General features: G+C 38.0%; 3 protein-coding genes across 7 annotated transcripts in view; all 3 read right to left on the bottom strand.

The window, feature by feature from the left end:
• Nucleotides 1-23: 23 nt before the first annotated feature.
• On the bottom strand, nt 24-2,697 carry LOC120738135 (peptidyl-prolyl cis-trans isomerase A-like). The gene is made up of 6 exons (XM_040039214.1): nt 2,458-2,697; nt 2,263-2,293; nt 1,563-1,651; nt 1,386-1,482; nt 766-841; nt 24-594 (listed from the first exon to the last, which is right to left on the bottom strand). Exons 1-6 carry the CDS (start codon nt 2,608-2,610, stop codon nt 459-461), a joined length of 582 nt encoding a protein of 193 aa, XP_039895148.1. The 5' UTR covers nt 2,611-2,697; the 3' UTR covers nt 24-458.
• A 1,316-nt stretch (nt 2,698-4,013) lies between these two features.
• Nucleotides 4,014-6,110, bottom strand: LOC120738134 (peptidyl-prolyl cis-trans isomerase A-like). Its single transcript, XM_040039212.1, has 6 exons — nt 5,825-6,110; nt 5,717-5,747; nt 5,338-5,426; nt 5,157-5,253; nt 4,368-4,443; nt 4,014-4,221 (listed from the first exon to the last, which is right to left on the bottom strand). The coding sequence occupies exons 1-6, from the start codon at nt 5,990-5,992 to the stop codon at nt 4,086-4,088; spliced, it is 597 nt and encodes a 198-aa protein (XP_039895146.1). The 5' UTR covers nt 5,993-6,110; the 3' UTR covers nt 4,014-4,085.
• A 4,659-nt stretch (nt 6,111-10,769) lies between these two features.
• LOC120738130 (zinc finger MIZ domain-containing protein 1-like) overlaps nt 10,770-14,368 on the bottom strand; it is a 109,659-nt gene continuing 106,060 nt past the window's right edge. For all 5 annotated transcript variants that reach the window (XM_040039204.1, XM_040039206.1, XM_040039205.1 and 2 more), the window contains one exon: nt 10,770-14,302. In XM_040039204.1, the coding sequence (XP_039895138.1) occupies nt 14,195-14,302 (108 nt within the window). In that variant the 3' untranslated portion in view covers nt 10,770-14,194. The remainder of the gene's footprint in view (nt 14,303-14,368) is intronic.

Genomic DNA, 14,368 nt, shown 5'->3' on the forward strand with positions numbered 1-14,368 from the left:
CTCCAATAAAAGGTAGGCACTACTACTACAAATAGTTTTATTTCAGCCAGTTTGCTGACGTGCAAAATTTCATTTTTAAGGAAATTTTAAATTTTTTTTACACCTTTGTTAAAAATCACATGTTTAGAAAAGGGTTTTGTTTTTGCAAATGTATGCCCCTTTTTTGCAAAATTAGTTCAAGTTTATATTGCTAAATTCACAAGCTTTGTCACATATTAGGATCATTCATTATTTTTGATCCATCAAGTTCACATTTAAAGCAAACACGTGTGTTGGCCATTACCTGAAGTAATACAACATATCAACACAAAAACCTAAACAAAAAATGTTCTGAAATGATCTACTGTCAGCAAACAGAGATAGCACCCTGTTCGCTGACTGAAGAAAGACCCTCTTTCACTCTTGCATTTATTGAAATTACAGCAGGAGATGAGACTATGAACACGTCCACACGGAGTCTAGTCGAGCTGTCCACAGTCTGTGATAGTGATCTTCTTGGAGGTTCGCCCAGTCCGTGAACCGTAAGACTCCGCTCTCTTGACTACATCCATTCCCTCCTTCACGCTGCCAAAGACAACATGCTTGCCATCCAGCCTAAATGAAGAAGACGCTTATTTTAATATAGCTGCCCTGGATAATGACATGATCCATGAAGCACCTAAGGAATCTGACCGACTCACATTTTATTAGGTGGAGGCACAGACTGATGAAAAAGAACTTCACTAGCTTCATCTCCTACATTTTATGATGTTTATCAGTACGTACCATTGTGTTTTAGCTGTGCAGATGAAGAACTGGGATCCATTGGTGTTTGGTCCAGCATTGGCCATAGACAAGATACCTTACAATTGAACAAATTCATTCATTAAAGTACGTATTTTCACTTAAGCCACACATCTACACAACATATTATATTATATAGCACACTCAAATATCACCGTTAGAAAATCCACCATTTAAAATGTTGCCACCTGGTGGCAGAAATGTGACTATACCACATTACAATGGAGGACAGCATTGGGTAATTTTCCAGTAAATTGATACAAAAAAAACAAAAACAAAAAAAAAACAAAAAACAATCACAGTACCCATAATATTTACAGAATTGCTAAATTTAACTTGAGATGCATGCATATTTAATCTGGTCATGGCCCATCTCATTTTTGCTCTGGAAAATTACAATTTACTCCATTTACTACCAGCAAAACACCAGTCACAAACACTGTAGCCTGAGATTGTACCATCATGTGTAGTATATCACATTGTGCTGTGTATGCATTATATTAGATGCAATGTATTATAACCTGTAAGAGTGTATTTGGTTTTGTACAACCCCATCGTCCTTTTGGTTCCCAAGGAAAAACTGAAATGATGTAAATACTTGCCTGGCCCAGTGTGCTTCAGTTGGAAGTTCTCGTCGGGAAACGTCCTTCCGTAGATCGATTTCCCTCCAGTTCCGTTGTGGTTCGTGAAGTCTCCACCCTGAAAACACAAAACGTGTGACTGTAATTGGACCCTCATAGGACACAGGAAAACAAGAGGAGAGAAACATTAAAGCCTACCTGGCACATGAACTGAGGGATCACTCTGTGGAAAATTGAACCCTTATAACCAAAGCCATGCTCTCCTGTGCACAGCGCTCGGAAGTTTTCTGCAAGAGAGCCTTCATGTCAGTGTCTGCCTTCTTATGTTTGAATGCACACGGTAGACAGAACAGTTACGTTAGAATAAAGCACAAGCAAAATCCTAAACAGCAGAGTTATTTTTTCTTAGTCTTTTCGATATTTATTAGCAACCCTGAAATATTTCTGATGAAATCTTCCTAAAAGATGAAAAAGTGCGCCTGTAACAGTGTAAGAATGCCACAAACTGCTCAGTTATCAACAGAACAGAATAAAATTTGCAGCCTTTTTGATGATCATGAGTCTCACCTTTTAAATATGTGGTTCTAGTTCAAATGTGGCAATCTCCTGTTTTTCAGGTTTAACATAAAAAAAGTGAATAACAATCTTTTATCTTCTGTTGTGACAACACATTGTTATTCTTCTGATTTACAAACCAAATAGGCAAGCTTTGGCAGAAAGTCAAAAAAACTGTTCTAACATAATCAAAGTGACAACCTGTCGATTCACACACACATTTGGTGAGTCAAGTTAAACTTAGTTAAGTTCAGGCACACCATCATCTTTTCTTTAAGTCTGAGTAGATCAGATACTCGTTCCAGCTTGTTTGGTGTTTAAGGAGGAAGAGAACATCAGTTACCTGCAGTTTTGGGCACGACTTCTGCATTGAGCTGCAAAAAAAAAAAAAAGAAGCAGCCTGAAGGCATTTTTTTTTTTTTTTTGGAATTTTTAAATCTGGGGAGAGTAAATCAGCGACTGTGTGAGGACATCGAACTGAAACATTAACATGCAAACTAATACAAGCAGTGTCAACACTTATTTTTAACCTACTCACCTCGAAGGTAACTCTGCCAAGAGGCTCTTTGTCAGCGGCAATGTCAAAGTACACCAGCGGGTTTTTGTTCGCTGCTGCTGGGCCGCTGCTGTACAGACGCGCGGCTGTAAACGCTAAAGAGCAAAACTTTATCCTGTTTGACAGAAGCAACATCTTTATAAACTCACTGTGATGCAATAACTCAACGCAGGTGGACCAACAGTGACCTACAATCACGCTTACATGCGCGAGATGAGGAAGTTGACTACGCAACCGGAAGCTCTGCTACGTTTCTCGCGAGATTACGCGAGATTTTTTATGCACTCAAATTATTATTATTGTTGTTATTATTATTGTTGTAGTAGTGTTATGCTGCGTGCTGCTCATTTCAATAATGTCATACGTAAAAGAAAGGTTTGTGTAGTCTGTATGGTTCATCTGATCACCATATCGAGTTCGTCTAAAATGAAAATGAATCATTCAAGATGCGCTATTGCTACAGCCCAATCAAAAACAACGTTTTTAAAATTCAAAATCTAAAACATCTACACCACGTGAAACTTTAAAATTTGAAACTGGAGACAATCAGTTCGTAAAGTGAAGCAGACAGTATTTAATCAGTTTTGCATGTCAATTGTTTTATTTTTTTGTATAATGACTTAACCATAAACAATCCCCACCCATCACCAGGATAAAAAGTCTATTATTTTATTATTAAAACCCCAATCATAAAAAATAAACTGTTTGGAATGAGTGTGTTGCTGTCACTGTAATGTAACCAAATGTTATACATGCATCATGCTATAAGCAGAATATACACACAAATGTCAGAGTAGAGGTCTTTAGCTAATTCACGGACCTCTGGCCATGTGCATGAAACTGCAAACATTCGACGATATCAGCAGTAGAGCTGGGGAGCAGCAAAGCTTTGGACAGTGAGTTTGTAAAAGCTAGATTTTGGTTTATAGGTTGTTTCGCAACCTGCAGCAATGCGGGGCTGTGGAATAGGGCAGATGCAGTCTCTCTCTTGCTTTTTTTTTTTTTTTTTTTTTTTAAAAAAACTTTCAAAGAGCAGCCACCAGAATATTACCAAGTACAAAAGTGTGATAAAGCAGGGCCTTTTATAAGCAGAGAGATAAAAAGCTTCTCTCAGTTGATGCCATAGTGCCAATATCTGATATTGCAGGCTTTTTTTTTTTTTTATTATTAAAACACCAGATGCCCTTTCCTGATGTAAACCCCCCCAGAATGTGCATCCCACCCTGTTCTCAAACTGAGGACCATGTAGCTGAACACCTCACAAACTGATTGGACTGCGGGTGCATTCAGTTTTATGCCCATGCAAATTTTAATTTGCAGCTGGAAGTAGTCTCCCACTGGCAAAAATTACATTTTACCCCAATCTTTCCACAGTACTTGTACCAGCGCTACATCACACTGAAAATGAAAGGCTAGGAATGCAGCTTTCCATGTGAAAAACCCATAAAATGGCATTGAAACAGAAAAATGCTAATAATACAACATAAAATGCGACATTTATCTACACTCAGCAAAAGAGGAAGCACTCTAGGCCAACCTCTTTCACTTTGGTCATTTTATTGAAATTCACCAGGAAATGAGATTACACAATGACCATATCCACATTAAATCTACTTGAGCTCTCCACAGTCCGTGATCGTGATCTTCTTTGAAGTGTACCCAATCTTGGAACCAAAAGACTCCATTTTCTTGACCACATCCATTCCCTCCTTTACTTTTCCAAAGACAACATACTTGCCATCCAACCTAAAAGAAAAAGAAACTGCTTACAATTAATGGCTTCAAGCCATTACTGAATATCACTGTGATATGAATTAAAGCCAGTTTGGATGAAATACACAGCTTCACTGGTATCAGCTGTTATAAATATGTTTCCGTTTGTCAGTACGTACCAATCTGTTTTAGTGGTGCAGATAAAGAACTGGGATCCATTGGTGTTCGGTCCGGCATTGGCCATGGACAGGATACCTTAAAATTTAACAAACTCATATCCAGTTAGATTAAAATAAGGACCCTTGAATATACTAAGTATTTCCACTTGTGGCACAGGTGCACACAACAGCTTATATTATTTAGCACACTCAAGTATCAATGTTAGAAAAAAAAGTGTTAAAATGTTGCCATCTGGTGGCAAACTTTGTGGGGACCTCCCAGAGTGATGGGAGCAAAAGTTCTTGTGCAGAGAAGGCTTCTTTATAGATTTCACTAGGCAGTAACTTTGAACAATGAGGTAAACTGAAGCATGACAAACAAAAATAAACATGACCTTGAAATCTCAAGACAAAAACAAAGAATGGAACAATATTATGTGAATAGTTTTCAAAATGCAAACTGGTTTAAAAAAAAAAGAAAAAAGATTGACAGTGAATGTTACAGTGAAGGACTAACATGTGTGTAATCCTTACAAAAAAAATGTGCAAGAAACTCAGGACATTCCTACAATTTAAATGAAAATGCACATAATCTGTTGGCTCCATCTGTTTGACTTTGAGTTATGGACATTTCTTATATATTGACATGCTTTCAAGTATTTGAGTGAGAAAATCACACAAATGGCCCAAGTTAAATTTGAATCTGACAAAGTGACTTGCACTATAGAGTTGGAAATTTCTGAAAACCAATAAGTAGCACCGCATTGTTTTCATTTTCACTTGCAACAGTGGGCAGAGGGGGATAATTACCTGGTCCAGTGTGCTTCAGCTTGAAGTTCTCATCGGGAAAATTCTTTCCATAGATAGACTTATCACCACCTCCAAAGTTGTAAATAATATCTCCACCCTAAAAAACAAAACGCATCACTGTAGTAATATCACAACAGTCCATTGGGGGAAAATTAATTACCCCAAAACAAAACAAACCTACCTGACATATAAACTGAGGGATCACCCTGAAGAAAACGGATCCCTTGTAGCCAAAGCCATGTTCTCCTGTACAGAGCGCTCGGAAGTTTTCTGCAGGATAGACTAAATGTAATTTTTTTTCCTTCTCACGGGTGACGAAACACACACACACAAAGCTTTCGGTAATTTTTCATGTTTGAACAGTGACTTGTTACTGTTAGTTTAGGTCCTCCTGAATGGATTTGTGACAGCTGCTTTACAGACCAAACAATTATGAAGCCAACAAAAACAAAACATCTCATCCATTCCTCAGCTCTGATAACAGCACTTTCTTGATATTTTGCTGTGATTTGTGATTAAAACAAACAAACAAACAAACAAATGATGAAAACAGTAGTTACCTGCCGTTTTTGGCACTACGTCTGAATTAAGCTGCAAAATAAAAAGAAAACTGCTCACAGCGATTTAACGCATATTTTCAAAGTTTTTTTTTTTTTAAACCTACTCACCTCAAAGCTAATTCTGCCGAGCGGTTCGTTGTCAGCAGCAATATCAAAGTAAACCACCGGGTTTTTGCACGCAGCTGGTAGGCAGCTGCTGCACAAACGTGCGGCCGTAAACACCACAGAACAGAATTTCTTCCTGTTTGGTAAATGCAGCATCCTAATAAAAGTCATGTTGTGCAGCTACTGCCTTCAAGTATGTCAGCAACCACCCAGAGCCAGCTTACAAATACGAAGTGGGACGTTTGCTTAGAGAACCGGATAGTCTACTCAAATGATGTTGAGAGGCTTAATTAACGTCCCTTAGAACACCTGTTTTACTACTGTGTTGTGTCAAAATGGCTGCTGTGTCAAAAAGCCACGTGACCATGGCTAGAATTATCCAGAACATATACTTTAAACATTAGCTCATTAGAGACTTTAAGTTACTTTAAAACCTGTTTGTTGCGTTTCAGTAAAATGTTATTGTTTTCTGTTAATTTCTTTAGCTGGTCTTCATTAATAGTTCTTGAAGGACATCCAAGGCTCTTCTTTTCCTTTTGTTCTGCTCTTTCTCAATAATATTGAGGTCTGGTTTTTGGAGAGATCAGGCAATGACTGATCGATGGCTCTTCAGTAGACTATGTGCATCTCTCAGGTCTGGTGTCAGGTCACTGCTGATTTTGTTCTCTCCATTTCTTAAGGACCCGTCTTTCAGATACTATTCATCCGCTGTAGATATTTTTTTAGGCCTTGGCACTTCTTCTTATTCTGTCCTCTGTTTTTGTAGATTCCTAAAACATTTTAATTACACATTACACACCATGCCGATATGCATCAACCTTTTTGCTAACAGTTCTTTGGGAATCCCCTCATTGGGCCAAAAATACTATTTTATGCCTGTCAGACTGTGCCATTGCTCAAGGGAGTTGTCAGAATGGAATATTCCACTAGTAATGTTCCACCAAAAATACAATGTTCAGTTCTGCTGTTTCTTTAAAATCCCAGTGTTATTGAGCTGCAGAAAGACACTCAGATCTAAACATTCACAGCTAAAAAAAGTATCTGTTATTCCACTGCACAAGATTTAGGGCTACACAAATATCAGAAGCATTTAAAGTTTGCTTTCTTGTGCAATATAATGTTGTTAAAGTTACTTTTACCAAGGTTTTCTAATCGATGTTAATAAAGGACAGACTATGTGGGCAGTTGAATTTTTCTTAACACTTAATAACGCTGCTGTTTTCTCACACCATTTCTTTTACTGATGAAACATAAAAAAATGAATGAAAAATCAGACATGTTGTAGATTATTTTGTTGTAAATTGTCATAATGTGGTTCTTCAAGTGTATTTTCCCCACAAGTAGCTGCTCCTGTTGGCTGGTCAGTTGCTCCTCTCAGACGATCAGCGGGTGTTTTCCAGCGATTATCCACTTGCTCTTGGAGACCGTATGTGGCTGCTCTAAGACAGCATTCTGTTTGTAATCTAAAGACGGATACAGCTTTCCAAAATCCCTGATATCTGTTTGAACTGTACCTGTTTTGACCTTGATTACACTAGCAAACTGATACATACATACAAACTAGGGGTGCAACGATACACAAAATTCACGGTTTGGTTCGATACTTTGGTGTCACGGTTCGATATTTTTTCGATACAAAAAAATGTGCATGCCTTTTTAATTTATCATTTATTAAAATTATAAATATATATTTTAACTCAAAAGTACAGTTTTTAAATTTAATGTTGCTGAAACAACAACAACAACAACAAAAATATATATATATATATATCTGATCGAGAAATCACTCATCTTTGGAAAAGAGAGTTTATTACAGAGGAATGGCTCTTTCCAAAATAAAAGCTATACTATACGCTTATTCTGGGCTATATTCTCAGCAGCATATTAAACATATCAGGTCCCCATAAGGAGAATCATGTGCTAACGGCTGTCTAAATGACTCGGGTAAAGTTTGTAGCATGCGTGCTTGTTGTTTTTGTCTGCTTCCACTTGTCTTTGCACTAGGATGATGTCGGTGTAAATGTGCAGTCATATTTGTTGTGTTCCCGCTAGTGCTGTCAGCGTTAATCTCGTTAAAATGACATTAACGCCATAACGCCGCAAATCTCCGTTAACGAGTTACCGCGGATCGCCCCGTGCGTGGGGCTGGACGGCGTCAACACGTTAACAAGCTAACTGCGCTAGCGCACTAGTTCCCACCAATTGAGCATTGTGTGGCACATCCGACATACTGTTTTACTTTTGTCCATGACGCGCTTACCTTCAGGGTCATACTTCACATAAAAACCAAGATAGTTCCAAACAGTGTTGCCAACTCCTCAGTAAGGAAAATCACTATTAAAAGTCGCTAGAAGTTGCTAAATGACGTCATCATTTGCATAATTGGTCATGCTAATATAATTGTAACCTACGTTGTTGGAGAGAGAAACGTCCTAAATGCATTTAGAATTTATTTAGAACTACAGATTACATTTATTTTAGCAATTATTGTTTTTTTAAATGTCACAATTCCAACCCTGCTCCTTTGTGACCCGAAATAGGCACTCTGGTGGAGTTACTTTGTGTGTGTGTGTATGTGTTTATAAGTAGTTTTAAACCTCGTGATCCACATAACAGCATAACAGTAAAAGAAGAACTGACTGCGTTACAATCAGTGCAGGAGCAGCAGCTTTGCTCATGCGCGATTCATTTGCAGTTTGGACGACTGGGTGTGAACATCTTCTGCCCTGATAGCAGCTGGGGGAGGACTATCCTCCGCCCGTGAGCGCTTTGGAACGGGCGAGGTGCCCACGGCAGCACCCGCTGCTTGTTGAGAGTAAAAGCGATACCCGCTTTCATGTCAAAAACTCGTCATAAATAAGTCTCCAATAACACCAGAAAAAGTCGCCAGATTTGTCGCTAGTCGCTTTTTAGAAAAAAAGTCGCTAAGGGGGTGTGAAAACTCGCTAAATATAGTGACAAACTCGCTAAGTTGGCAACACTGGCCAAACGCCAGATCTGAATGAGGGTGGGGGAGGTTCATTTTCGGGTAGCGTTAAGGCAGTTGCCATGTTGCAACGAGCTTAGCTTCTGTCTTGCTAGCTTGCGCTGTGCTCAGTGGATCTGCACTCGACAGTGCAGCCTAGGCGGAGTAGTCGAACGCAGATCCACTGAGCGCTCAACACAGACAGCATCGTCAGAAGAAAAGTTGATAAAAATAAATAAAACATTTTGTATTGTTTGATATATATGCGTACCGAACCGAAAGCACTGTATCGAACGGTTCAATATCGATACGAGTATTGTTGCACCCCTAATACAAACATACACTGATTGGGTGTAACATTATGGCCACCTGCCTAATATTGTGTTGATCTCCGTTTTGCTACCAAAACAGCCCTGAGCTGTCAAGACATGTACTCCACTACACCCCTGAAGGTGTGCTTTGCACCAAGATCCTTTAAGTCCTCTAAGTTGTGAGGTGTGGCTTCCATGAATTGGACTTGTTTGTCCAGCACATCCCAATGATGTTCAGCTGGATTGACGTCTAGGAGGCAGCCTCGTTGTTGTGTTCCTCAAACCATTCCTGAACTATTTTTGCTTTGTGGCAAGGGCGGGTTATCCTGCTGAAAGAGGCCACAGCCGTCTGGGAATCATGAAGGGTTTGTATTGTCCGCAACACTGCTTAGATAGGTAGCACATGTACGTGACCCTTTCGTGACTGAAAATCAAGAACACCCCAAAACAGCTGCACTATAGGAGATGCTCTCACCCAGTCCTCTCATCACAATCTGGACCTTTTCAAACTCACTCAAATACTTGCGCTTGCCCATTTTTCCTGCATCCAACACATCAACTTGTTCTTTAATAGATCCCATCTACTGACAGGTGCCATGATGAAAAGATAATGAGTGTTATTCACATCTCCTTTTTAGCGGTCTCAATGTTATACCTGATCTGTGTTGATATTACACACCATCCTCAGAAGAATTATAGTTTAGTTAAAATTATAAAGTTGTAAGGTTGTTTTTTTTTTATTTGTTTTTTTCTCGTCAACTTTAATTTTTTTTTATGGATTTTAATGGATTGTTAACTTGCCCCCTGTGTACACCCTCTGTACATAATTAATTCTAAACTTTTTGAGCTATCATGTTTACATACAGGACAGAACAACCGTTTATGCACGCAACATAAACATAAAACATAAACTCCTCAAGACTTTTTCATTTTAAATGAAGTTTTTAAATGCTAAATGTTAGCTTGTAGTGTGTTAATGTTATTATTTAGTTACATTCACAGTAAAAAGAGACTGGAATTACACATTAACGCCAACGGTCTTTTTCCCACCTGGTATATTTCTTGAACATTCAGTCACTGGTTGTATGTTTAGATAAAACCAGTTTTGACAGCTTATGAATCATAATTGTTTAGGGAGTGACTTCTATCGACCTATGCATGGTTGCATAACATTCAAATCAACATTAGCTACTGAACCAATAGTTGTGTCTGAAAAACTGAAACCTGTATGGTCTGAAGTTGCACACTGGAGAACTATGACAAGGCATCTAATTGGTATCAACATACAGTAGAACTGGAAATTGAACTTCTCACTTTCCTTTTTCAATCTTGTAAGAATAATAAAATGTACAGTACTTTTTAAAAAAAAGGACTGTAGCAGAGTGTTCAATAATGATATTTTCTAAAAAAAATTCCGTTACTTTGTTGACTGATTCTCAAAAAATGTTCAGTTGGCGATTGCAATTCATGAGAGCCTTACTTTGATGTGTCAGTAATTATTAGTTTGTCAACTTTTCACTCAATGGCAAGGCGACCTTGAGCCAACTCAATGAAAATCTGAGTAAAAATCCATAATTTACACCTCGTGCTTTTGTAAACAGCACACGAGTCAGACAGGTCTCGCAGACTGCATCACAAGTGCACAAAAGACAAAATCACAGTGACATACAGGTATCATCTGAATACATATTTATTAGATAAATATTAGGTTGTCACATCATCTAACTACATACAGTTCTGCAAGACTAAAAATCACAATTAGTTCCTTTATTTTCTCACCAGTTTAGAATATGAAATGATTGTACATACAATGTACAAACAGAGAGACAATGGCCACATTGCATGAATCACCTTAGGTTGTATAATTTTTCCAACTGTTCATGATATCAAAAATTGTACAAACTATGGATTGGTTACAATCTTCTGGACCCGTCCCTCCCACCGTGCTTCTCCCTCATCTCCGAGCAGTTTTCTTTGTAACCGTTTTTTTTTTTTATTGTTTGTTTTGCTTTATGTATTTTTTAATTTTTTAAATGTATTTGTTTTTTAAGTTTTTAGCTTTAGCACCTCAGAGTATGCAGGTGACAGACTAGAACACTTAGGCTAAATATTACATGTAAAACATTGCTGTCCCAGTTCCCGTAACAAAAGAGGTGAAAGTATAATACAGAGTGGGAACAAAATGCTGAGCGATACCCACAGACACTAACTAACAAGTTTCATTTTCCATATTCAGCCACTTCCAGTAGAGGGGTTGCAAGCTTTTTATTATTCTGAAGAAACAATGCACATTCCCAGGGAAAATGAATACATTTCTGTTCACATGTCTCTATATTAATTTACATATATACAGGCATCCTTGGGATGTTTGACCTGGTCTTAAAATCCTTTCCAGGTCAAACTAGCGAACGTGCCCTTCCTTTCTTTTTTTTTTTTTTTTAATTTTTAATTTTTTTATTAACTCGTTTTCTTTTTTCAACTGTTTTTTTCTTTTAAAACAACATCCCCCCCCCCCAGAGAAATGTCCCTTTATTGTGATTGTGCAACTACAAATTAGGGGTGCTGCCTTTTTCACCAATTTGAAAAGAAGAAGAAAAAGACTGAAATGATAAAGACTTCCGTGGGATTGTTTAAAAGTTTCAATTCAGATCGCGAAGAATGAAAACACACCAGTGAACTGTTGAAAGCACAGACTTTTGATTTGATGTTTCCTTGTGACTAAAATATGAAACAAGTTAGGGCTCTGAATAGGAAAAAACAAATTCCTTTTATAACATTTAAAAATAATGCGTACATGAAATCAGGATGGTCGATTCAGCACAATGCTACAATTGAAAGAAATTGGATTTCTAGCCTTACAGATTAATAAGAAAACCAGTACAAAATAATTTACCAAGAACAAAGGGGGATAAAAATGTATATGGTCTCATGCTTTTTTAAAAAAGCCACATTTTTTCTATAACAAAAATATAAACAATATCATGAATTTCTTTAAAATATGGTTGTGATATATCTTTAAAATACCACTGACAATTAGCAACAATTATGATATTCACATAGCTCACTAATTACACTGAAAGCCAGCTGACACCACATAATTCGAAACCCATTACTGTTCAGCATCACTGACAAAGGTCAACATAAATTCATGAGCAGACAACATTGATCATTTTGAATCAATACATCGTAGCATGAGGGAAAATATTGCTTCGAACTGAGTGCAACGTCTGAAAACTGAAACGATGATACACAAGCACTTTGAGCTGATGCAAGGAAGGGGACAACGAATATTAGGACATGAACAGGTGGGAAAGCGACTCGGGGGAAACGACGATGACCTGCGATAGCTTATGAAATGCTTGGGCTGGCTACGCCCAGGCGTGGAGACGAGACAGCTGTATGCTGGTTTGGGAGCATATGTGGTTAAGTTGGACGACTAATGATCGAAGGACAAACATTATCAAGATGATACAAAAATATTCACAATGATATTTACAGTACAATAGCATTTCTTAAAAAATAATACATTTGCATACAGAACAGCACTCTTTTTTTAACATTAAAATGAAAACAAATGTGGCAAAAAGAAAGAAATCTGCACCAATACTGCTTTGAAAACCACTTCTTGAACAGCAGTGATGGATAAACTGTCCTCTCCTTTATCTTTAAAACCAATATTACATCCAATCACGCTGACACACACACACTCACACACTTTCAGTCTTTACAGGACCAAGCAAGCACAAACATTTCCATTCTCATCCCTCTAACTTTGGTGATGTTGAGCAGTTTCCCAAAAGGTTTATGTATAGTTTAATTGTGCAGCAACAATAAAAAAAACATAATAAACATAACACAGTATATGCAGCAAATACATGATAAATGTACTGCTGACATCAACATCATCCCTTCAATGTTAGTGTTAAATAAAATCATACTAAACCTGACAGAAAATCATAAAACAAGCAAACAAACAAGGTCTGTGGAAACAGCAACTGATAAAAACCACACTATCTTTTGTTATCACCACTTGGAACAGCACTAGACAAGGGCTTGGCACACATGCACTTTGTAGATTACTTAAACAACATCATTTAACCGGGAAGAGAGATGTAATTCAGCAAAACTGCTGACAAGAGAAACACGATGGCTCATGCAGAGCTGATGGAAGGAGTTGTAGCAGGAAGCGACAAAGCAGGAGTGTCACAGGAACCCAAACCTCGCACGTTGTACCTTACGTTTCCAATGAAATCCCTTCTTTGTACAGGGGACAATAACTTTACAATATGTAGATGGACAGATATGCTACTCTGTTATGAATGTTGTTTGGTGTAATTGGGGCAATTTCTTTTCATTTTCTGCTGTCGAAACCAAAAAGGAGGGGCATCTATGTGTTTAAAAAAATAGCACAATCGTAGACAAAGTGGATGCTGATCAGTCCCAAAAATATTTTTTAAAATCTTGGCAGAGGAGCTAAAATTTGTTTTAGAAAAAACATTTTGTCAAAGATGGACACGTTGATCTTATTTTTTGTTTCTTTTTGGAAAGGCTGATTTTTGTGTTTTTGCGTTGTCAGAATCTCTTGTGCTTTTAAATGATGTGTGGTGGACAAAAAAGTGCGACTAACCAGACCAGTCAGGGAATGGAGCTGCGACACCAGGAAGCTGTGGCCTCTCAGATTGGAATAAGATAAAACGCACTGGCCAGATAGCGCAGGTTTTTTCAGTTATTTTTCTGTTTTCTTTACAGTGAATTCCTTTTTCTTCGGAAAAGGAAACAAAACACGAATAAAAAAAATGCTACAACGCGTTCCTAATAAGCACACATACACATGTGTGTGACATTTAAAAAAAAAAAAAAATCAACTGAGTATAGCTGCACAGTTCAAAGTTATCACCTCTGGGTGAGAGGGCAGGGAAAACCCTTGCCGTGTCTTTGAGTTGTAACCTCTTTCAGTCAATCTGTGCTGGCGAATGAAAGTTGTACAAGAGGAAGAAGAGAAAGGGAGTGCATCTTTGTGTTTATCAAGTACTGAGTGACCGCCTTGGGATCTCAGGGAAACTGCAGCAGTCAGTGATTATATGTTTCTGAATCGCCTCAGTTGTTTTCAAAGAGCGATAGAAGGTCATCGTTGCTATTGCTGGGGAGGTCTGGGGGATCCAGGTAGGACAACAGTTCATCTGGGTTAGCGAGCTCTGGAAGAAGCTGTATGGTAGAAGGAAGGACAACAAAAATTTGCTATGTAAGTATTCAAGGAATCTCCTTGCATCA

Source organism: Simochromis diagramma, unplaced genomic scaffold, assembly GCF_900408965.1.
Source record: "Simochromis diagramma unplaced genomic scaffold, fSimDia1.1 OVJJ01000402.1, whole genome shotgun sequence".
NCBI lineage: Eukaryota > Metazoa > Chordata > Actinopteri > Cichliformes > Cichlidae > Simochromis > Simochromis diagramma.